This window comes from Nipponia nippon, unplaced genomic scaffold (assembly GCF_047370975.1).
Source record: "Nipponia nippon isolate SJK-2023a ecotype South Korea unplaced genomic scaffold, ASM4737097v1 scaffold_20, whole genome shotgun sequence".
NCBI classification, from domain to species: Eukaryota; Metazoa; Chordata; class Aves; order Pelecaniformes; family Threskiornithidae; genus Nipponia; species Nipponia nippon.
In genome coordinates this window covers 7,024,819-7,050,230 of record NW_028262337.1, presented here as the reverse complement: position 1 = coordinate 7,050,230, position 25,412 = coordinate 7,024,819, and the positions used below count along the sequence as shown (strand labels likewise).

At 38.5% G+C, this 25,412-nt stretch overlaps 1 protein-coding gene across 3 annotated transcripts in view; it reads left to right on the top strand.

Annotated features, from left to right (window-relative positions):
• The window catches only part of PDE4D (phosphodiesterase 4D), a 533,586-nt gene that overhangs the window by 230,991 nt on the left and 277,183 nt on the right, over positions 1-25,412 (top strand). The window contains exon 1 of one of the 3 annotated variants that reach the window (XM_087759658.1): positions 3,974-5,147. The exons of the other annotated variants lie outside the window; for them this stretch is intronic. Coding sequence (XP_087615784.1) covers positions 5,101-5,147 — 47 coding nt within the window. The 5' untranslated portion in view covers positions 3,974-5,100. Of the gene's footprint in view, positions 1-3,973; positions 5,148-25,412 lie in introns of those variants that run through there. 3 annotated transcript variants of the gene reach the window in all.

The window sequence follows — 25,412 nt, the reverse complement described above, 5'->3', positions numbered from 1 at the left end:
GGTGTCTGCTAGTGCACTTGCCACTATGAGAAGAGGCAAAGAAAATACTCTATAGGACTTCAGTCCTATTATTATGGGAGTTATTGAAAAACACTTGAAAGACAATGCAGTCATTGGCCCCAGCCAGCACAAGTTCACGAGGGGAAAGACCTGCTTAAAATACTTGATTTCTTTCTATGACAAGGTTACCCACCTAGTTGACCAAAGGCAGTCAGTTGATGTAAACTTTTTGGATTTCACTAAAGCCTTCAATACTGTCTGTCACAGTATCCAGTATCACAAAATATCCACCATACAGCTGGATAAACACATAATGCGATGGGTGAGCAATTGGCTGACGGGTTGGGCTCAAATGGTTATAGTAAATGGGGTTACATCGGGCTGGCGACCAGTCACTAGCAGGGCTCCGCAGGGATCCACCTTAGGGCCAGTGCTCTTTAATATCTTCATAAATGACTTGGATGCAGGACTCAAAGGTTTGTTATCTAAGTTTGCTGACGACGCAAAACTGGGAGAAGTTCTTGACACTCTGGAGGGCAGAGAGGCCCTGCAGAGAGATCTGGACAAATTAGAGAGCTGGGCAATCACCAACCATATGAAATTTAACAAGGGCAAGTGCCGGATTTTGCACCTGGCACAGGGCACCCCTGGATGTACATACAGACTGGGGAATGAGAGGCTGGAGAGCAGCCCCGCGGAGAGGGATCTGGGGGTTCTGGTTGATGGCAAGTTGAACATGAGCCAGCAGTGTGCCCTGGCAGCCAGGAGGGCCAACCGTGTCCTGGGGTGCATCAAGCACTGTATTGCTAGCCGGTCAAGGGAGGTGATTGTCCCGCTCTGCTCTGCACTGGTGCGGCCTCACCTTGAGTACTGGGTGCAGTTTTGGGCACCACAGTACAAAAAGGGTACAAAGCTACTAGAGAGTGTCCAGAGGAGAGCCACGAAGATGGCGAACGGTTTAGAGAGGAAGCCGTACGAGGACTGGCTGAAGTCACTTGGTCTGTTCAGTCTGGAGAAGAGGAGACTGAGGGGAGACCTCATCGCGGTCTACAGCTTCCTCACAAGGGGAAGAGGAGGGGCAGGCGCTGATCTCTTCTCCCTGGCAACCAATGATAGAACCAAAGGGAACGGCAGGAAGATATGCCAGGGGAGGGTTAGGTTGGACATTAGGAAAAGGTTCTTCATGCAGAGGGTGGCGGAGCACTGGAACAGGCTCCCCTGGGAGGTAGTCACGGCGCCAAGCCTGGCAATATTGAAGAAGCATTTGGACAATGCCCTCAGACACATGGTGTGAATTTTGGGGTTGTCCTATGCAGGGACAGGAGTTGGACTCAATGATCCTTGTGGGTCCCTTCCAACTCAGGACATTCTATGATTCAGTTTAACAGACACAGACCTTAGTTAATTTTTAAGTGAATTTTCTGATACTACTATTAATTGAAAAGCTGAGTGCTGGGGGAGTAAGACAATATTAAAATTAAGAAATGGGGATGCAGATAATCCTTTCCTTGGTTCTCCTACCCCCAAAGAACAAAATGGAAAGGTGTTCACAATTTTGCACTGTTAATAGGCTTATTAAAAACAAGGTTTATAAGACATATTCTTCACTCCTCCCTGTTTAGATGTTTTATTGGGCAGTCAGAAATGCAAGATTCCCAGGACCAGTAAGAGAGAGAAAGAGGATAGATCCTCACTCTGTAGTCCAGTGTGACTATTTATTTGGAAGCAAGAAGTGCTTCCAGATAATCTGGTTCCTGCTACAAATATACTTAGTCCATTACCTAATTAATTTTAGTGGAAAATTCTCAAGGAGACCTTATAGAAGGGACTGGAATCTGGGATTCCTCCATCTCAGGGAAGAGCTGATATCACTTGCAGACTCCTGTTTGTGTCTCCGTCTTTCTTCCTCCAGCTTCTTTATGCCTAGCCTAGATTCTGCACGAATGGGGAAGATAGCACTAGACCTTCCTATAGCCTAAATTCTAATGGTCAGAGTACTGTTCTGGTAGCAGAACCAAGGAATCAAAGCAAAATCTGCTTTGAATTGCTTTTCTCATCTTTTTTTTTTCTTGAATTGAAATTGTGCTTGAACTACTTTTTCAAAGAACTTGGTGAACCTGAACTGGAACTGACATACCAAAATGCTTATCCACTCAAAAAAAACGATGCCACTAAAGTTAATGTCACTAAATATTTTTAGCTGTTGCATTTTTTTTCAAGGTGAACTGTTTAGCAAACTATTATGGGCTTGAACTGGAAGGATTTCACAAGGCAGCCTATACTGGAAATGTAAAAAATTATTTACTCGTTAAAGTCTCTGGCTTTAATTTATCACTTCACTGGAAAGCCTATCTATTGTGTATTCCACTTCATTGTTGAGTTCTTTGACTGGTTTATAATGCTATATAGTAACTTCATATACGCCCACTCTCCTTCTGCAACTCTGCTTCTGAATGAAATTAGTTGAGTCAATGGGTGCTATGCTTTTTGCTGAACTTAATACTAGAGAAAACCACAGAAATTGGCATATAGATGCAGAATAGACTCTTTCGCAGATTTCAAATGCCTTAGGTGCCAGGCCAGTGTTGAGAAGCTCTTTCTCAAGATAGTACAAGGCATTAAGTAAGTCTAGTGTTGAAAATGTCGGTGACCATGGATGATCGGGCAAGTATGCAGTTAGGTAAGTGCAATATGAAGTAATAATGATAGTGCAGATTTGTGTAGCATGTGGTGTAGTTAATATTTCATAGTAAGTGGATCTAGCCTAAAGAAAGCAACAGACAACCGGATTAGTCAGATGTAATGTTTTTTCGTATTCGGATTAATCATACAACCTTGCAATTTTCACAGTTTTGTTTGTACTCTTTTCAAATGTCTCCAGTATAAATTCCCAAAGTAGTTGAGGGGGGGCAGTGCTTTTTACATAAGGTATGAACATATTGTAACAGCTGTAATGGCTTACCTGGTCCTTTCAAAAGTTATACTGAATATTTATCTTTATGGAACATGACCATATACTTTTTTTTTTAACTTCTTAGTGAGAAAAGGCTAATTTTCATTCTTACTCTTTGTAACTGTGTCTGCTTTCTATCATGGTTGCATTTAAATGAAAAAAGAAAACCTGACCTTCTGCACAGAGTAGTAGGACATAAATGATGCTACAGCCCCTCTAAATTTTTGAATATGTTGTATTTTGGTGCTCCAAGTCTTCAAAATACAGTAATATACAAACGCGTGCAGCAGTACAGGCTCGCTTTTTATTACTGAATTGAAATAAATGCTATTTCACTGTCAACACATTGTGACATTCAAGTAGTTTAATATTTTATTCTTCCTCCAGAATGGCATCAACTGTACTAGGGCTAATTTGGGGTATTGTAGAATAGAGCTGTGACAGCAACAGAACTGAGCTTAAGGAAATAGTATCTATACAAATGTGCAGTGCAATATCTTATCATGTTGCTCCCCAGTCCACCCACACCCTAATCGCATACACAGTCTTACCACATGTTTTAATGCCATTGAAGTTGCAGCTGGCTTCCACACTGCAGGATTTCCTGTCCAAAAGGGCAAGGGGTCGTTTGAAGTTTAGAAAGTCTTCGTGCAGCGTGAACCATTTAAAAAGAATGACAAGCCACTGCTATATGGCCCGGGCACGCTGAAGTACATAAGCTTGCCTAGAAATCTTTTACATCTCAGTAGAGATCGTCGCAGGGAACTCTGTTCCCTGCACGTCCCTTTTCCTGCGGATTTTCTGCGCTTCCATGCAGAATTTGCTTTCCTTCCAGTCACCCGAGAGGAATAGGTTGTCTGAAGGAAGGCTCTCCGGCTTTGCTCTCGCCCGGTGCCCCCGTCCTCCCCTCCGGCCGCCGGCGAGGTGCTGTGGCGGGAGAACCCACCTAGAGGGCCCCCGTGACGCCAGCGCAGCCCCGCCGGGCACCGCCGCGCCGCAGCCGAGCCCCGGCTGCTGCAGGGTAGGTGCCACCGGGTCCGCCGCTGTCCGGAGCTGCTGCTGGGCGAGGAGACGAGGACCCGAGGGGTAGCCTGGAAATTCTTGCCAGGGGAGAAGGAAGCCGGAGCCTGTTGCCCGCGTTGCTTCAAAACGTACGGCGTCTCTTGAGCTTGGGCTTAAGAATCTTCCCGAGGATATTTACCAGAGCGTCAGGAGTGATAACTACTATCTGGGAGCTGAACTGGGGAAAAAAGGACAGCAGAGAAAGAATGCTTAGGTAACACGGGACTTACAGCTTTTCTTTCATTTTGCAACGTACAAATTGATGTATGGGGTTTTGTATACAGTATAACATCGAAACAGAACTAGGTTCTGCAGAGCAAGAGTCGATAGCTTAGTCATTTTACTTAAAGGGAGCAGGCAGCCTTATTATGGGGTTAGACAGCAAAAATGAATTTGATCAGGATATGATCGTACCTCTTGACGGTATCTAACTGTAGTCCTGTCCTATGGAGCGGAAAAAGCTTACTTCCTTCTTTCTTAGTTGAAGAAATAAACCCACAGTATCAAATTCAGAAAGAAGTTTGGGTTTGTTGTACATGGCTATTAAACATCATCCTGTTCCCTGGGCTTGTAAGAAAGGAAAACTGCATTAATGCAATCACTGATGAATATGTGTCTAAGAAAGAAGAAAAAGCAATATTCCTTTCTGAACATGGCAAAGCAATCTGAAGTTACACATCTCCCCCTAACCACTGATTTGGCATGGATGACAAGAAACTACCTTTTGACTAACCTTTTCCAACTGTCCAAAATGCTGCATATGAAGATGCTTTAATTCACAGTCAAAGCACTTGGATTTTTATCAAGGCAAACTGTTGGCATTGTCATAACAGTTTCTGTATACTGATTAGTTTCATGTTTTTTAAGTAGCAAGTGATGCATAAATGGATGGACGTGTACCTAGAAAACCCTGTGAGAAGTCTTTCTTCGGATCCTGGGAATTTTTATTTTTGTGGATTACAGTAATTCTTGCAATAATCCCTGCTGTTAACTGCTCATGCAGTTGTTCTGGAATGCATCTATGAATGCCATAACACATAAATCTGTCTGACAAGAAAAACACTGATGTTGCAAGATCTGTGAACATGATGCATGTGAATAATTTCCCCTTTAGGAGGCATTCATGGATATGGTGAGTAATCAATACACATTACAGATTGTTAAACTGAAAATGCTTGTTGCAAAATACTGTGGCAACTACCAGATGCTATGTTTTTCCCTGCATTAATGTCAAATGAGGACTAACTGGGCTATGAGAAAAATGAAAATCTTACAGGGATAGTAGTGGTGAAGTAATATGAGTTTGGCACTTCTTTGCCTTTACAAAATAGCCAAGTCATAAAAATTGTATTGTTATGGTCATGTTTTCTTACATGATAAAAGCCTTTTGAGCAGGGAGACGTATTTTCTTCCTGTATCAAAGGATCACTTCTTCCCATTTCTTTCTTAGTGTGACTTGAAGGAAATCATGAAGACGTATTTTCCCTCTGTGATATTGTGTTGTTTGTCCTGGAACTTATTTATTTATATACATTCAAGTATATTTCCTGAAAACAGGAAAAAATGCTCATTCATATGATAATTCAGTAATCTTTAATAAATGCATGTGTATGGTAGGTTCTCAAACGTGGCTGTTTGGAAGACAATCACATAGCATCAAAATCCCTTTATCATCATTAAAACATCTGTTTCCTCTTTGAACCACAGGCACCTATAGTTCTTGCTCACTGAAAAATCTCTCTGTAACTTTCTTTGCCATATAGTGCAGTTAACCTGCTTATAAATTCTACCAGTGGTTGTTGCGTCATGTCTTGCTCCTGGTGTTTGAATTAATGTCTTGGTTAGTGCTTAATGAATATTATTAGCTAAAGCAAAAATAATTCCCCAGAAAACTTCTGCGCTTTGGGTAAATATTGAGTCTTTCAAAATATTAGAAGCAAACATATTATGGAAGCTCATTGAAAAAAAAATTGCATTCAAGTGGAGGGACTGGCTTCAGGGTGCACGCTTGTTTGACAGATCTGCCCTTGGTGTACGTTAGCCTCTGCATGTAACCGGCTTGCCGGAAAACCTAAGATAGGATTTTCCCTGGGAAACGTGTTAGCAAAGTTCTTAAACCCACGTTATTTTTATGGCATTTCAAAGTTGTATTTCAGAAGGCTGGTACAAAGCCGGGTCCCCGGAGCCTGGCAGCACCAGCGCTGGCGTCAGCCCGGTGTCATCTGTCGGAGGCGCCGGCTGCTCCGCGCCGAGCCAATGGCAGGAGCCGAGAGCACCCGTCAGCGCGGGGGGGCGGGGCGCGGCGGCGCTGACGCTTCCTCTGCTCGGACCACCTAAATTTTAATAAACAATTAGTGGGCACGCTCTCCTTTGAACGCACTTATTGGGGTTTTTAATTACATTTTATTCCTCCTTTCCATAAGACCATTATAGTATACGTAAAATCCTTTTAGAGCCAACTTCAAACCACATCACCTAACAAATGAATAACGTAATCTTGAATGTATTTCATCTTTTTGTTCTGGCAGTTTATTTAGCAAATTGTATTGGAAAGGGTACTGCAGTCCACACCTAACAGAAAGATGGTTTCCTTTGTCTTCCAAGAATTTGGCCTGCTTCTGGTTTTAATAACTTCGAGAAATTGTTTTAAGCATGTTCTAACCCCCAGGGTTCATCTTCTGACTAAATGGTTGTCAAACATGAGTCCTGAAGTTTGCTGAAAGGGGTTTGGAACAAACCAACTGTTTTTTATTTACCTTCTCTAAGAGGTAGTTCCTGGTTTCCCTGTGTACTCCTTGCCAGCCCCTTGCTGTCTGCCACAGTACGTGAACCCATTGTCTAGGAAAGACTGGCAGAAGTGTTTGCTGGAAAGATAGATGAAGATAATGATATGTTCTACATTTACTGTTTTAACTGAATGCAAACTATACCATGTCTATGTTTGTGCTCACCTAATCGTAGACCTTAATTTAGAATGGCAATGTTTTTAGCGCGCTATTGTTCATCTCAGCTCTGAGAGAATTGGCAAATTTGCTTATTCATGCTACAGTAGGTCTGTAAGGAGCATTTATGGTTTTAAGTTGCCAGTCATAGCTTTTCTTTTAATCTAAACCTTCACAAATCCATTCATTGCCTATAAGGTATGCCAACATTTTATATTGTTAATAGGAATTGGCACTAAGAAAAGTCTTATATATGTATATAACCTCCCCTCGTGCTACTTTCAGATGTCCATTAAAGGATGATAATAAAGATAAAAGAAAGGATATCTTTCATGGGACCCAGTTAGTTTTGTGTTTGTTTAATACAAATATTAGTTGATTATCTTTAACAATGTTTCTCCAATGCTGATACAACACATCAAAGGTGGCCAGCATCATATACATCATAATATTTGTAACCTTTATATACATACAGAACCAACAATTTCAGAAGTAAGACTAATAATTTTATGTACCTTAGAAATGTTGCTTTTTTAAGGTGTTTTCTGTACCTTAGGGACATGCACTATGCCTTCATGTGCTAGTTCCTGCTCGTTTCACGTGGAATATGGGGAGAAAGAGTTGGGGGGGATAAAAAATGAACCCTTCTGAAATATAATTTGCTGTTTCAAATGTCCAGAAGTTTAATGTTGTGTAACCACTCAAGGGGGTGGACGTGTTTTTTGTGTTTGGTCCTCTATGTGGGTTTAGGGAAAGAATAGCCAAAAAGTGATGGCCCTGAGAGTAGGGTTTGAATGTGAGCCCGTAAGCTTTTGGAAGTGCAGTGAGAATTCCAGCATCTGAACCCTCCTGGTAATGTTAGTAATAGGTATGAACCAACTACTGGTAAAAAGCAGCTATAAAATATATATGTTCCCAGGCAGTACGAATGGGAGCACAACTATATCAGACAGACAAGGGTAGCTGTAATCTGAATGGACTCTAAAGGGCATAAGAAACTGAGACTGGAGTAGACAAAAAAGGTATTTTGTCTGAAGCTGTTTCAAACAGTTTGGATTGTAGTGAAGCAAAAACAAAACACATACGATTAAAGCGGTGCAGTGGTTCGAGCAAGTGATGTCCCGGGTGAGGATAAAGTTAGTCCTAGCAATAGTGAGAAACATTTGTGATGATAGTAGGAGTAGGTTTTTATAACTACTTCCCATATTACACACTATGCAACATATATTATGTATTAACAATATGCAGTTTACTGCCATTCACACTGAAAACAATTTTAGAAACATTTACTGCTGAATTGTGTAACCTAGCTTTCCTTTCCATTACATTTTATCTGCCTTTTTGATGCTAAACCAAGTAAAGATAAACATGGTATTCAATTTTGTCTTGCCTAATTGCATAAACAAATATTGCATATGCCTCTTAGCTTTACCATAAGAAAAATAGAAGTGAAAAACCTGCGTTCAAGAATATCTGCCTTTAAACTGGGAAAGATTTGAAATCAATCCACAGGTGAATACACTAACTTTTCAGAATGAAAATGTAACCTATGATTGTGCATCCTTTTCTGCCAACTTTTGGCCTATTGAGATTGAATGAAATTTAATTTGCTTACCAAGGCAGTGAATAAAGAAGAAAAATTCCTTTCTTGGTTCCTTTTTAATCCCACTATATTTACTTGATTTGATCATTATTGTTATATATACTTCATCTAATGCAAAATGATGCAGATGCATGGTTATACATGTTATCCCTTGCTTCAGATTAATTTGATGACTAACTTGCTTTTTGAAAAGCACCTTAGTAAATCCCTGAATGAATGCAATTGTTAATAACCTTCTGTCTGCTGTTTTTGCCAGTATTATAAAATAATGGTGCTAAATTGTTTATGTGTACATTTTATAGAACCCCACATGGTTTTCAGCCAGCCAAAAATGGTTTGGCTTTCCACTGTTATGCAGGTTCTTCCATTTTGTGACAACAGAACAATATGTAACACTGAAGAAAACTGAGGGAAAATTAAGATCTCAATGCTAATGCACAAAATAAACTTTCATTATATTCTTAGGACATGATGAGTCACCTCAGCTCACTAAGGTATCATGAGGAACTGAGTCTGTCCATTACTATGCTCTTCTCATGGCATAACTTTTCTCTTCTAACCCAAACTTGAATGAAATGTTTCATACAGATATTTACTCATTTGCTTGTTCTAGAAAATTTTGTGTATTTTATAGTGGGGAAGAAAAAAGGCTTCTTTCTGAACTGCTTTTCAGCACAGTATTTAACTAGTTTTTAGATATTTTATACTTAAGACATTAACATAAAAACTGTAGAGGAATACCTCTGTTCTTCCTTTGGAAATCTGGATTTGAACCTGAATTTTGGGAAAAAAATCATGGTTTCTTAAACTAAGAAGAAATCTTTTTAAGACCAGAGTTTTGTTTAATCCTCTGTGTCCAGTAGATTTTCAGAGTACTGCTAAGTATGAAAGGTCACCTTATTCCCTGTTTTCTTATGCTCAGTGACAGGTTTTACTTTCCTTCAGGCATTGTTGAAGTTTATTGCTCAAGTTAGGATGAGTGTAGTATGATGTAGTCAGATGACGAATGAAACAAAGAGTTTCATTTTAAGGTATCTATTGCCTTCTCCGTCATATTTCTAACACCTTATCTGCCCCATGGCACCTAACCAGCATTCAGCATGCTGAATATCAGTGAAGAGATGAAAACATACTATTTGCAAATATGGCAACAGTTTATTTGTTTATAATTTATATTAGCAGTGCTTTAACTTTCTGTGATGTTTCCATGTGAAAAGCTGAAAGTTCTCCAGATACACTAGTCAGCTAAGCCTGACAACACCCCTGATGGCTAGGTTAGATACGTATCAGTGTATGTAAATTACATCCCTCACCACTGAAGTGCTCTGTAGTCTTCCACACAATAGTTATGGCATTTTTGCATACAAAATTTCTGCTCAGGTAAGATAATTTAAGCATACGAGCTAATGTAAACTGGCGTTGCTTGCTTTGGGTGTCCTAGACAGATGAGTATCCTGTTGGGACTTTGATCTGTTGTTCCAGAAGAATGAGATCATTTAACCTCCATTTTCAGATCACTAATATAATTGTCTTTATATTACTGCAAGTGATTCAAACTCAGCTTTTGTATCTTTGAAATGTATACTCTTGCCAAGGCCTGCCTTTTGCTCTCCTGTCTTCTGCCTATGATCCATAAATGAAGTTGTTATTTTGTACCTCTGTCCTTTGGATGCACTGTTTTGTTACTTTGGATGGAAAACACTTTGAAACACTGAGTCTCATTAGAAGTGGAGTACGTGTTTTAACCAGTCATTTTCAGGCTAGGCTAAAGTCAAGTTATTTCTTGAAGGATTCTATAAACTTGCAGAAAGTCTTGCTGTCTCTGGATATAATCCTTATTTATAACTTCTTGGAAACTCAAGTCACAATAATAGAAACTAAATTGAAGCTTCTTTTACTCCTAAAACACCTGTTGAGTGTTCATGCAGCTCTTCTACAGTCTTTTCACTCTTACCTGCTTACAGAGGGCCACCTTCTCTTCTTTGGGAAGAGTTAATCCGTACCTGTACTTTGACTCTGCAAAAATTACCCTACAAATCTACCTCTTAAACAATAGTTTAATAATGAAGAAAAAAATTAATTATTACAATAAACACGTTGATAAATATTTGATATTATTTATGCTGTTTCATTTTTAAAGTATTTCATGAGTGGATTTGTGGGTACTTACATTGTTTCTAAACATACTGGCCTGAGTTAAGTGGGTATGGTCTTTCGTTCACAGATGGGTTCACTTGAGGATGGCAATTTGGCTCCTACTGGGAAAAGAAATGATAGTGTTAAATATTCTAGTAGATTAGCAGGTTTACTTGTAATCCACATATTAGGCATTTGGAGACAACCAAAGAATTGTCTGGGTCTGTACATGAAGATTTACTACTTTATTTGATATTTTCAACATAGTATCTGTGGGCACGGGGAAGACAATAGTAGAGGGAGGGGAGAGGAGAACCACTAAAAATGATGAAAGCTGACAATTGTAAAACTGAAGAAGGTTAGTTAAGAAATGTAATTTACAGCTTGTTATAGTTTCATCTCATTAAAAAAGAAATAGTTAGGTTTCACTTGGACACTATGCTAAATGGCAATTTTTATGCTAATATTAATTCAGTATTGTCTGCTGAAACCTTAACTGACTGGATTAACTCTTTGAATAGCAGAATGATTTACGATAATTTTTATTTGAACCATTAAAAAATAAAAGAATATTTCCAGTAAAACCTACTGGTCAGTAGCTGTTAATAAACGGAATCATTTTCCCTGTGTGACTCACTCCATGGAATTAGCAAAATGGAGAGCACAAAATAAAAAGTTTAAATAAGTGGAAAGAACCAAGCACAACAACTGAAAAAAGAATGAACAATTTTGCTTAGGAAACTCGTAACTATTTTTAAATGTCTGATCCATTTATATTACAAAGCATGTAAAAATATTAACAGGAGGAAGGGATGTTTATTTTGCTACTTTTAAAACTAGCTAAGTTGATATTCCTAGATTACCTTGAGAATTTATTACTGTTTTTAAATATGAGTATGGAAAAATAGTATGAAAAGTAGTATTTTACCTTATTTAGGCAGTAACCCTCTTTCTGTTGAGAACTGATTAAAATAATTGCCTGAATATTAAACATATTCAACCACTGGAAAGCTATAGTGAAACTGAGTATACCTGAGTCTTGAATTCAGTTATCTGAAGGGAACTGTTTCTTTTAATTTTAGTTAGCTTAGTTAATCTCTCAAAAGGAGGATCTCTAATCTTCTTAATATCACAACTTTTAATTTTACAGAATGACTTTATTCATTAATTTTAGAAAAAACATGGAAGGCTTAATTTTTTTTTCTAAAGTAACATGGCTTCATATTTTCAATTGTCTGAGTCAATTGGTTTAGATTGTGTTATTTTGTATTGTCTCATTTTAATTGGGTTACTTTGATATGACAGATGACAGCTTGTCCCCTTCAGGAAAACCGACAATTCTTACTGGCATGAAAAGATGACTTTAACATCTGCAATGAAATGTAGCTCCTGATTTCATTATTTTTGTATAGCACTTATCAAATTCTTAATTTCAGCCACTAACAAATGGTCTTTGATATTTGATCTGAAATACAGACACATTTTTAATGATGTCAGTAGCTAAGGATTAAATCAGTTACCTATGTTTATCATATGGATGTAAATCTAACAGGAAGTTTGTGTGTCCTTCACCAGTTGTTGGGCTTGACACAACAGTTATTTGGTGAAATTCAAAGGTCAGTTCTATGCCTAGTTGAACAATCACGTGATCTTTAGAACATTTTAGGAAAAAACATATTCCATGTTGTGTCATAACATTTTATATTTCATTCCTTTCATGTGTCTTATTCTGTTGTTATTATGTGTCTTATTCATGTGTTATTACTGGATTTATTTTTCTTTACAAATTTATTGGAACAAATTTTAAGGAACGAGTTCTTAAACCATCAGTTTTTAAGAGTGATTTGTTTTCTGATGATGCCAATATACCTTCTGTTATTCACAAGCAGTTTAAAGTTTTCAAAGTTTAACTTCCTTTAAACTGGAAAAGAATACAGCTCATTTGTAATATACATGGCAGATTCAGAACTGGACAAGACCTTGAAGGTAAAATAGCCTTTCTGGTTACAGTTGAAGCATCAAGCACAGAGGCTCATATGCCCCAGTGATACATGTGTCTGGATACTAGGGAAGAAATGGTTCAAAAGTTGGTTTCGTTTGCCTCTGTATCTGGCTATATTCTCCGTAGGCAAGTAATGCCTTCAGGGAAGTGAGTAGATTTTAGTTATCAAATTATTAATTACAGTGTTATTTTCGTTTAGTATACAACTTCATACTTGAGACATATTAAAAATAGCGGTTTAACTGTGTTTTTGACTGCTATTTTAAGGGGAATTTTTGGTGAATCTGGACTTTAGTTGTTAATTATGATATTGACCAAATATTGACCAATTAAGAATCATCTTAGCATGTCCAAGTCTAAGATTTTTATGCATCTTAGACCATTTGTTAAATTTTTTTTCATGAGCTGTGGATTTAAGAACATCATCTTCCAGTATTACTTTTTTGGATAATTCATCTTTAATTGAGTAAGTGTAATAATTGGAAAAGGAATGAGGCATGTCATCCATACCTACTTTCAGAACATCAGACAGAGGAACAAGTATCTTGTCACATTCAGTATCTAGATACATTCAGAAATGTCTGGAAATCAGTGCTCAACTAAACTAAAATGTACATATTAAGGATAAAAACATGCAATTTTAATAGGTTGGATTTAGTATATTGTGAAATACCAATGTACATATCATGCCATCCTCCAACAGCAGAATTATTTACTGAAAAAATACTGGTGTAAGGACTTAATATATTTAGCATTGCATTTGATTGCATCCATTCATCAGCTTATTTATATTTGGGCATTGACATAATAATTTAGACTTCCAACTCAAGATACTTTATTTAATTCTTAAACTCAGATAGAGGTATTTTATCCAATGTTTTTCAACTCATGGAGGATGGGAAAGTTCCCAGCAACCTTCTTGAAATCCATCACTCCAGTGTTTCCTGCCCATTATAAAGAATCCTTTCATGCAACAGATCTCATGACATAACTGCCCTAACAAACATGGCCTATAACTGCTATTGAGCTCTCGTGGTTTGCCTTTCCTTAATATATTAATTTGTAAATAGTGGGTCTGAACCTTTAGAGACATTCCAAATTTGCCACACTATTTCATCTTTTTGCACTATATTTGGCTCCTTTACATGTCCTACTATATGACACATTTTTTCATCTGGCATCCTATCATGTCATCTTTGTAGTGTCTTTTACCAGCCTGCAAATAAAACAAAGAAGCGATGGTAATAGGCAACAGAAATAATGCTAGTTTCCAAACAGGACATAAACTAAATTGATATGGTGAAATAAAAATAATCCTTTTCCCCATCTTGTACTTAGAGTATTGAGGTATAGAGAAATTTACACCTGGGAGAAAAGTAGGAGATAAATTCCTTGAATGGATAGTGTCATACAAGAAAGCACATTTTCATATACAGGCCAAGAGATACCCAGCTCTACATTCATTTATTTTTTTTATATACTTTCAGCCCTTCCACATTTCTTGCTGGTTGTCTCTAATGTTGTGAGAGAGTAGTTTTCTTGACTGTACTTTAACACAGAGATCTTGAAATGGAGATTTGGTGAAGTTTACCAATCAACAAATACCTTTTCCTTCCCTGTTGCTGTTTGGGCTTTTGATCTTAAGTGTCCTTGGAATGCTCTTCAGAGTAAAGGTACAGTGGTAACTATGCCATTTCCCCAGAGAATTTCCAAGCCCTTTGAATAATTGCCATAGAAAATGATCTTTCCCTCCTGGGATATCTGTCCCAGACTGACCTGTCATATGGAGGTAGAATAATCCTAGGAATTACCCAGAGAAGGAGAGTAGTTAAAGACTGGTATTTTTTTTTCCCTTTCTAATCTAACAGTATTTGGAATGTCCAACCCACAAATACTGATATTATGTTTTTCAAAATTAGGCAGATTTTAATGGGAGGATTAGTTTGGGATATTTGACTATCTTTATTTGTTAGGAAGTTATAGGTGGATAAAAAGACAGTTAAGGTGCTATGTTGGTCATCTGTATAATAAACATTTTCAGGTTTTAAATGCTGTGATGCTTAAATTATTGCAGCATATGTTGGTAAGATATGTGGAATCTCTATATGCTGTATAATCCTCACAGCCCAATCACATTTCTTTCTGTAGGATTGCATTTTGCAAGTAGATGTGGTTTGTGGTGAAGTAACTGCCATTGGGAATACCACAGTCACAAAAAGGTATGCATGCTGAGCTGCAGCTGAGCTAATATATGGCTATTTATGGCAACCAAGCAGGAATCGGAGATTAAGCCATAATAAGGCAGGGATTGTACCAGCTAGAGGCTCACTCACTTGTTCCGTGAAGTAGAAGAAGGATCTTAGAGATGATGATTTAGAGCATTGCTTATCCCCTGCAAAGTGAGTGTGAATAAAAGTTTTAAGAGTTTTTTGCATAATGTACATTTTTGAACCATCAGTTTACACAATCCTGCAATAAGATCAGATACTCAGGCCATTGTTCCATTCATTACACCATATTAAAAAAAATTCTGAGAAGTAAAGTGAATCTACTTCCTGAAACAGAATACATGACAATGTATCAGGATCTACCTTTAGAACCTATATTTAGAAAAGATCTGCTCAGATAGGTAGTGGCATCAGTATTAAAAAAAAAAAAAATCACTAATGAGAACAAACATAAAGAGTAATAACTGCAAGATTTTCAGTTTTTCTCTTTTCATCCTTCACTGAAATGTTTCATTTCTGCTGTCTCCCACGCCCCCCAAAAAAGGACTGCTCATCTCCTTATGCAGTACTTTTAATAAAGATTTTGACACTTGGAAGATATAAAATATGTAAGCATACTTGTGACTGTGAGTTTACTGCTTTCCTGAAATGCTAGTTGCTTTCGCAGGTATTTTACTGGGTATTAATCAAGGGAGCTGATGCAGAATTCTGGGCAGGAAGAAGTACTTTGGGGCTCTCATTTTAATGTATAACTATTTATATATGAGATTTTTTTTTTTCCTGGTTTCTTAAAGAAATGAGGCCTACATGATCATATGTATCTGTTACCCCCTTTTATAGCTTTGGAACCTGTTGTCTGATTTCAACCAAATTTTAGAGGATAGAAGTCTTAAAACAAGTTCTTTTAAAAAAATGTGTTGGTTAGAAAGTGCCTTCAGAATGTACTCTCCCTGAAGGAAGGACTTCTGCATCCTGGCAGTGCAGCTCCTGGTAGTGGCTGGCCAGGCAAAGCCCTTGCAGAGCTTGCTGTCAGCTCAGCACTTCTTGTCTGCTGTACCCTCAAAATAAGTATATGTGGGTGAGTCACTGGAGAGGGAGGTGGCTAAGTTTCATGTTCATTGAACAACTTACTATTGCAATTCAGGTGTACTGTGAAAATGAAGCCAGTGAAATCTGTTACATACATGTGGGCGTAGAAACAGTAGAGTCAAAGCGTCATCCATGCAGACATGTTCAGGACAGAAATGCAGACAGAATGGAGTTCGCAGTGATGATGAACCCATATCTCTGTTAGCCAGATATTTTCATCTGTTAACATCATATTCTGAGTATTTTCAAAAGCCCCTCATTTAGATCTTAAGTGCTTAAGCTGCCTCTGAACTCTTGAAGAAGAATTCACTTACAAAGTCACAGGCTAGTACAGTTGTGTTATTCTTTCCCATTACCAATAGTGTAGGTAATAGCAAGGATTTGGAAAGCACCAGAAAACCTTTAAAACCTCATCAGAACAACCATGATATCATAATATTTTCCTTATTGAAAATGTACTTAGTATTTTAACTGTCAACTACAGAAAACACAGAATGAGATAATTAGAAGCACATCTAAAGTTCTGAGAAACCTACTTTTCTTTCCTAGATGTTCACCAGGGCTTGAAGTGCTCTAAAAATGCTGAATATTGAAGATGCATCAGTTTTAGCTTTCAGGAACATAAGTTGATGACATCAATGCAGTTGGAATGAGATTTGTCATAGTAATGGTGACTGCTACAGGCTTTAAGAGTTATCATATTTCTGATGTCAAAAGAGACTTTGGTGTCCTGTACTCTTATCTGTGTAAGTTTTGCACTATCATTAATGTCTGTTAGGGGATACTGTGAAGAAATAGCAAATGTGCTTGCATGTCTAGAAAAATAAGGAAGACATTTTGTCTAGTGTTCTCAGTCTCTTGTGGGATCCGACATGAGAAGCACATAGAATTATAGAATTGTAGAATGGTTTGGGTTGGAAGGGACCTTTAAAGGTCATCTAGTCCAATCCCCTTGCAATGAGCGGGGACATCTTCAACTAGATCAGGTTGCTCAGAGCCCCGTCCAACCTAACCTTGAATGTTTCCAGGCATGGGGCATCTACCACCTCTCTGGGCAACCTCTTCCATTGTTTTACCACCCTCATTGTAAAAAATTTCTTCCTTATACCTAGTCTGAATCTACCCTCCTTCAGTTGAAAACTATTATCCCTTGCCCTATTGCTACAGGCCCTATTAAAAAATCTGTCACCATCTTTCTTATAAGCCCCCTTTAAGTACTGAAAGGCTGCAATAAGGTCTCCCCAGAGCCTTCTCTTCCTCAGGCTGAACAACCCCAACTCTCTCAGCCTTTCCTCACAGCAGAGGTGTTCCAGCCCTCTAATTGTTTTTGTGCCCAGCCTCTGGACCTGCTCCAAGAAGGTCCATGTCTTTCCTGTACTGAGGACCCCAGAGCTGGACGCAGTACTCCAGGTGGGGTCTCACCAGAGCAGAGTAGAGGGATAGAATCACCTCCCTCAACGTGCTGGCCACGCTTCTTTTGCTGCAGCCCAGGAGGCGGTTGGCTTTCTGGGCTGCGAGTGCACGTAGCTGGCTCATGTCCAGCTTTTCATCCACCAGTACTCCCAAGTCCTTCTCCTCGGGGCTGCTCTCAATCCCTCCATCCCTCAGTCTGTATTGATACCGGAGATTGCCCCGATCCAGGTGCAGGACCTTGCACTTGGTCTTGCTGAACCTCCTAGAGGTTCACATGGGCCCACTTCTCAGGCTTGTCCAGGTCCCTCTGGATGGCATCCCGTCCCTCAGGCGTGTCAACCACATCACTCAGCTTGGTGTTGTCTGCAAACCTGCTGAGGATGCACTCGATCCCACCTTCTATGTCATTGATGAAGATATTAAACCGTACTGATCCCGATATGGACCCCTGAGGGACTACACTCATCACTGATCTCCTCCATCCCGACATTGAGCCATTGACCACTACCCTCTGGATGCAGCCGTCCAGCCAATTCCTTATCTACTGAACAGTCCATCCATCAAATCCATACCTCTCCAATTCAGAGAGAAGGAAGTTGTGGGGGACCGTGCCAAAGGCCTTACACAAGTCCAGATAGATGACATCTGTGGCTCTTTGCTTGTCTACTGATGTAGTCATCATGGAAGTCCACTAGGTTGGTCAGGCAGGACTTGCCCTTGGTGAAGCCATGCTGGCTGTCTCAAATCACCTCCCCGTCCTCCATGTGCCTTAGCATAGCTTCTAGGAGGGTCTGTTCTATGATCTTCCCAGGCACAGAGGTGAGGCTGACAGGTTGGTAGTTCTCAGGGTCCTCCTTTCTACCCTTTTTAAAACTGGGTGCAATGTTTCCCTTTTTCCAGTCACCGGGGACTTCACCTGGCTGCCATGACTTTTAGGAAGCTAGAATCAAGGATTTTTCTGTGAGGCTTTTATGAATCGATGCAGTTTCATTTTTCAGGAGAAAAATATCTGATTTCATTGAATTCTTTTTATTTACATTAGAAGTCAGGAGAGGGAAATAAATGAAACAAATTGTGCAGGGAATACAATGTGTTCAGCAATATATTTTGTTACTGCACAGAGGTTTTCAATTACTGAACATCAGAATTCCTTATGCACTGTGAAATTAAATGGCAAACATCAGAGAATTTTTGTATTCTAGATATGTACCTGCAGTGTTGGGAGATGGTTGGCTGCAGAGCTTAAGAGGATTCTGGTTAAAAAACCTCAAGTTTTAGAAAAGTTATTCTTGACAAAGATGTGCTTCAGATGGTAAGAGAAACATCACGCTTATGGATCCTTTATTGTTGTAGAGTTTTAAGGGCAAGGTAAACCAACATCTGCTAGGCAGATTTAGGTATAGTTCTATTGGATTTTCTAATACTTCTCTGTTAGAGCTGTGTTGCAAAATAGAACAAATCAATGGGGTTTAATTGGCCACTCAGACCTTCAGGCTGGAAATTAGAGTACTCCTAAACTCTGTCAGACAAGGGAGGCTCTGGAACAGCCTTCCAATAGTATATTGGAGAAAAGCATGAAAGTAATTGACAGTTGCATGTTAAAAATAGCTGTGAAAAGGACTGTATGATGTGGAGCCTGTGACAGCAGGGCAGCTAGACTGTGTCACCCAGAAAGTCCCATGTACTTTTAAGTTTATTTCTGGTGAATGAATATAATTTAGCTATATTTTTTTTTCACTCTAGGAGTTTAAATCATCTTTGGATGTATTTCTGAAAGATAACTCCAAATTATATTCTGTGGGGTCTGCTATATTTGTCTGTAATGACTAAGTAGCACCGCCTCTCATTTCTGAGGATTAAACTTTGGGAGTAACAGGGACCTGATAGAATTGCTTTAGCGATGCAACTGGTACATTTCAAATAGTTCCTGTATTGTATCTGTAATATAAGTAATATGTAAAATATGTAAATGTAAAATTTAAGTATATTTTAAATTATCTTTGATACTCATTTGAGCTCTCTTTCTTTTTTAACTATTATCCTTTTAAAATAATGTATTCATTATTTACCGGTCTGAAAATAAATTGCTTGTGATCAGCTACTTTTCTTAAAGTTACTAAAACAAGGGAAGAGAGATTGATGCAACCATCAGCAAAATAGATTATTCATCTAATAACAGATTCAGGAAGATGGTTCAAAAAGTCATTTAAACCTTTGAAAATGGGATTGATGCCAGTGGAAACCTTTTGTACCAAGATATCTAACCTCATTTTAGTAAATAACGCATTGTTTGAAAATGTGGTTTCAGTCAATATCAGTAGCAATTTTGTCTTAAATTGGATCATAGAATCATAGAATGGTTTTGGTTGGAAGGGACCTTAAAGGTCATGTAGTTCCAAGCTGCCTGCCATGGGCAGGGACACCTTCCACTAGACCAGGTTGCTCAAAGCCCCATCCAACCTGGCGTTGAACAATTCCACGGATGGGGCATCCACAGCCTCTCTGGGCAACCTGTTCCAGTGCCTCACTACCCTCATAGTGAAGAATTTTTTTCCTTATACCTAATCTAAATCTACCCTCTTTCAGTTTAAAGCCATTACCCATTGTCCTATCACTACATACCCTTGTAAGAAGCCCCTCTCCATCTTTCTTGTAGGCCCCCTTTGGGTACTGGAAGGCTGCTTTAAGGTCTCTGCGGAGCCTCCTCTTCTCCAGGCTTAACAACCCCAACTCTCTCAGCCTGTCTTCACAGGAGCAGCGCTCCAGCCCTCTGAATATCTTTGTGTCCCTCCTCTGGACTTGATCCAACAGGTGTGTGTTGTCTTATGTTGGGGACCCCAGAGCTGGACACAGTATTCCAGGTGGGATCTCACCAGAGCGGAGTAGAGAGGCAGAATCACCTCCCTCGACCTGCTGGCCACGCTTTTTTTGATGCAGCCCAGGATATGGCTGGCTTTCTGGGCTGTGAGCGCACATTGCCAGCTCATGTCCAGCTTTTCATCCACCAGTACCCCCAAGTCCTTCTCTGCAGGGCTGCTCTATATTCATTCTCTGTCCAGCCTGTCTTTGTGCTTTGGATTGCCCCAAACCATGTGCAGGACCTTGCACTTGGTCTTGTTGAACTTCATGAGGTTCACATAGGCCCACCTCCCAAGCCTGTCCAGGTCCCTTTGGATGGCATCCGTTCCCTCCAGTGTGTCGACCGCACCACACAGCTTGGTGTCAGAAAACTTGCTAAGGGTGTGCTCAATCCCACTGCCCATGTCGCCGACAAAGATGTTAAACAGTGCCAGTTCCCAGTACCAACCCCTGAGGAATGACACTCCTCACTGGTCTCCACCCAGACATTGAGCCGTTGTCCGCAACTCTTTGAGCGCGACCGTCCAGCCAATTCCTTATCCACCAGGTGGTCCATCCATCAAATCCTTGTCTCTCCAATTCAGAGACAAGGATGATGCGTGGAACAGTGTCAAATGCTTTGCACAAGTCCAGGTAGATGACGTCAGTTGCTCTTCCGTTATCCACCAACGTTGTAACCCCATCGTAGACGGCCACCAAATCTGTCAGGCATGATTTGCCCTCAGTGAAGTCATGTTAGCCGTCACCAATCATCCCTTTGTTCTCCATGTGCCTTAGCATAGTTTCCAGGAGGATCTGCTCCATGATCTTGGCAGGCACAGAGGTGAGGCTGAATGGCCTGTAGCTCCCTGGGTCTTCCTTTTTTCTCTTTTCAAAAATGGGGGTTATGTTTCCCCTTTTCCAGTCACTGGGAACTTCACCAGTCTGCCACAACTTTTCAAGTATGATGGAGAGTGGCTTAGCAACTTCAACCGCCAGTTCCCTCAGGACTTGCGGATGCATCTCATCAGGTCCCATGGACTTGCACACCTTCAGGTTCCTTAGATGGTCTCAAACCTGATCTTCACCTATTGCATAAATAGTTTCAACGTGTAAAAAGGTGGTAGATAGGAGGAAGTAGTTCTGTGCTGGAGCAGTCTGCCAAGCTCAAATGAGAGTTTATGGTTTTGATGGCATCCTTATCTACCAAAAATATCACCAAGGATGCAGAGAATTATATTTAAGTCTTCTCCTATTCCATAGTCCTGTAGAATGCCCTAAATGCTAGGCCACACAGTAATCTTGTGTGTCTTTATTTCTGTCCTTTTCTCTGAGCTGTTATATTTTATATAGAATGCTCCCATAGTAGTTGTTCTATATCAAGGTGAATAGGGCAATCTGCAAACAGCAGAAGCAATTAAATATAGATCCTGTTGTCTCATGGCTGAGCTGTTTAATAAATTATGGTGCCCATAGCAGTAGCTTCTTATCTCAATAGGGTTTTCATCTCAGTGAGAAAAACAGATTAAATATAATTTATGAATAATCCAAATTGATTTTTAATTTTTTTTTTAATTAGATAGCTGAATCAAAAATCTAGTTACTTCAGTAGTGTTATTTGCAAACTTATTTTCCCTTTTCCATGTTAGATTGTATTGTAATCTTTTAATACACAGGACTCATACATCGTTTGTATCAAAAAACTAGCACACAATCGAGCACAACTGCTTTCTACAATTGAATATAACTTTGATGATAGCTTTCAGTTTCACTATGCTATGTAATTCAAGTACTTTCAACCTGATTTGTTATGAAATATATCTGTAAAATAGTCTCAATGTAATAATCTATTAAATATAAAGTATTAAATGTGCTTAATACCTTTATGTCACAGATCTAATAATTCTGTTATTTCTGCTGAAGATTTTCTGTATTGTACTGAATATCCAGACAAAATACATTGTTCTCTGAAATTTCTGATTTCTAATGTTTTCTAATAAACTAAGTAACTGAAAGAAATATAGTAGACTTTTTTTGCTAACATGCTAAACAGATACTACCAACTTGGATATCTTTCACTGACAGCCTAATTTTCTCTTACATTATTCATGGCTTATTTGGGTGAAATTTTATATCACTTTAGTTTCTTTGTGTGTATTCTGTCAGGAGCAGTAGTGTAATATCTGAAATACAGTGACAGGCATACTAGTTTTTTTCTGTCTCATTCAATTATATAAATAGTTTCTATTTTGATTTAGCTTGTGTATTTGGCAATACCTTGCAATGGTTTTGCTTTTCCTCACTACAGACAAAGGATAGATTGATGTTTTAAAAGAGGTTTGTTCAGCAACTTCCAGATAACTTTCCAAGCACGTAATTTGTGTCATATTTAACAATGCTTTCACCTTTTTTATTTTTTTAGTAATATTTGGTACATTTGTTGTTCATTTGCATTTTATTTCAATTTTCACAGTTGTTTTCAATACTTTTATGGTGATATTGTCAGTTATTTATATTTCCTATGAAATACTTATATCTTTTCTTCATAAGACAAAATTGGTACCTCTGCTACATTTTTTCTATTTTGTTCTTGCTGCACAGCTTGCTGTAAGCATTATAGAACATCAGTACTAATACATACAAGATTGAAAACATGATGACTGTTGCTGGAACCTAATAAAGAGTTTTCTATCTTTAATTTTATAAGGGTAGTGGATTCTTGAGAAAACGTTTTCCAGAAATGATAAGCTAGAAAACCTATTACCTTCTTTTCTTGTTTTTTTCCTCAATCAAGTTGTAATTTCTTTAGCAGAAGTTTCAGAATACTTATTTCATTATTTTTCTCTCACATACCCTACTTCTGTGTTAGACTGTGACTATAAATATCAGAAAGTTTCTATTGAATTACATTTTCATAGGTGAGAAGAAGCAGGCTTTTAGTACCCAGTAGGGCTTTTTAGCTCTCTATGTGATTAATAGGTCAGTTCTGAGTTCTCTTAGTACTATTTCAGTGCCTCATAATCCAGCTCTGCTGTAGCTGATTTCTTTGAGACGTCAGCAGCTATTATTCTCACTAACGTTACTGGTATCACTCTTAAGGACCCATGTGACTGCTCTTCTCCTCTTTCACTAGTCCTAATGTTATCTTTAACTTTGCAACACATGTTATTAGACTTCATTTCTACTGTGTCATGATTTAGCCCCTTCACCTTGACATTCACATCTTATTAAAAAGAGAATCATGTGCAGATTTTCGGAACTAAATTTTTGGTAAACATGGGCCTGTGTTCTCATCACAGTCACGCAGAAACAACCAGAAAATCCAGCCAAAGTAATTTAACATCATTGATCACATTAACTATAGAATAATTTTATGGATCTGCAAACAAGATAAAAGGGTACATTGCTACAAGGAATATAAGGATAATTAAAATTTTCCATTGCAAATGGTCTTTTGCTTTCTAGTAGACTTGAATCTATTTTGACTGAATATTAAATAGAATTCTAACTTGAAGCAGTTGAAAGATAGTGGATACAGTGGAAACCCAAAAACTCAAGGTAGTTTTAGGAGAAGGCTTGATTTGGTTATGAAAGGAATTAGATGGGATGATGCTCCAGAAGTTCTCTAAAATCCTGTTAGATTCTAACAACAAGTAGCAAATGTGGGTAATTGGAAAATTGTGCCAGTGTTAAAAAATCACTTTGCAGAAGCACCACAAAAATAGTTGCTGTCTTTGATAGACTTCTGTTGAGAGAAATTATCTCAAAAGGTATATGACAAATTGCTATAATTGTAGGAGCAAAACGCACTGCATATTTGATTTTTTTTTCTTCGATCAAAGGTATTTTTTGACAATTTAAATAGCTCTTTCATTTTTAATGGTGACAATGAAAACCTATGTCAGAGTTCTCAAACGGCCTACTTAAGTGTCTTTGAAAATTGTGAGGTAATTGGTTCAGTTATTTTTTTTAAGTCTTCATTCTGCAGAATCAGGACTTCACACTGATTTTTTGAATGAGTTTTGTTTTATAATTATAAAATGATTAAACATCATCTAGTGGTAGTGTTCAGTTTGCCTTCCCCTTTCTCTATCAATTGATTACAGGGTTCAAGTCAACGTCCAGGTCTTTGGCATTTAATTCTTTCTCTTTAAGGTGATATAAATATGTGTTGCCACTGAAAGAGCCAGTCATTCCTTATTGTCAGCCTTGGATACAGATGGTCATGCCTTTCCAAACACTGGCACTGCTGAACACAGAGGAACATACTGAGACAGATTGGGGAAAATAAAAAAGAAGACTTTGGTTTTCCTGTGTTTGCCTACAGTCTATATTTTATGTTCATTAATATCCAATTAAGAAACTGTGTTGTTTTGGAATTATTAGCCTCTTCTTCCCCAGATGTATGCAGTGAGGTTCTCTCACTTTTTCTTTTCACTGCAATTTCTTTCTTATCCGAAACCTGATCTAATGCAATCAACGTGTTCAAATGAAAAATCTTGGTTAGAAAGTGGGAATTTAAAATAATCCAGATCCCCCACCTTCCCCCACCCCACAAAATTATACCCTACCCCTGCTTAGCCAAATATTCAGGGATTTTTTTTTTTTTTAATAAACTACAATAAATCATCACTTGCTGGCAAAAGAAATTGATTTTTGGAACCAGTGACATAATCAATTTCTAATTTTAGAAAATATGGACAGAAATCAAAGAGAGCTGAGCTTGCTAAGTATCTGTCAAAGTCAAGCCATTTATTAATGTGTATGTGCCCAACTCCAGGTTGCAAATTTGCAAGTTGTGTCTGGATAGCTTTTTATTTAATATAATATTCCAGAATTATTATACTTTAGCTACCCCCCAAAATTAGTAAGCTCATTGTTTGCAGACTTTTCAATGTCAAAACAAATTTCTGAGGATAAACATTTTGCCTTTCAGGAATAAGAAACAAAAGATTATGTGTTAAACAGCTTATTTTATTGTTTTAAACAGTACACTGAGTACTGTTAGCATTTCTGCCTGGAAGTGACCCCCCTCCTGTATAGGACGAATAGCATATTGACACTGAGCTGCTGTGTTCCCAGGGATTCTTTAAAGTCTTTAGCTGCTATGTTGTGACAAGAAAAAACACCAAAACACCCCACGGCC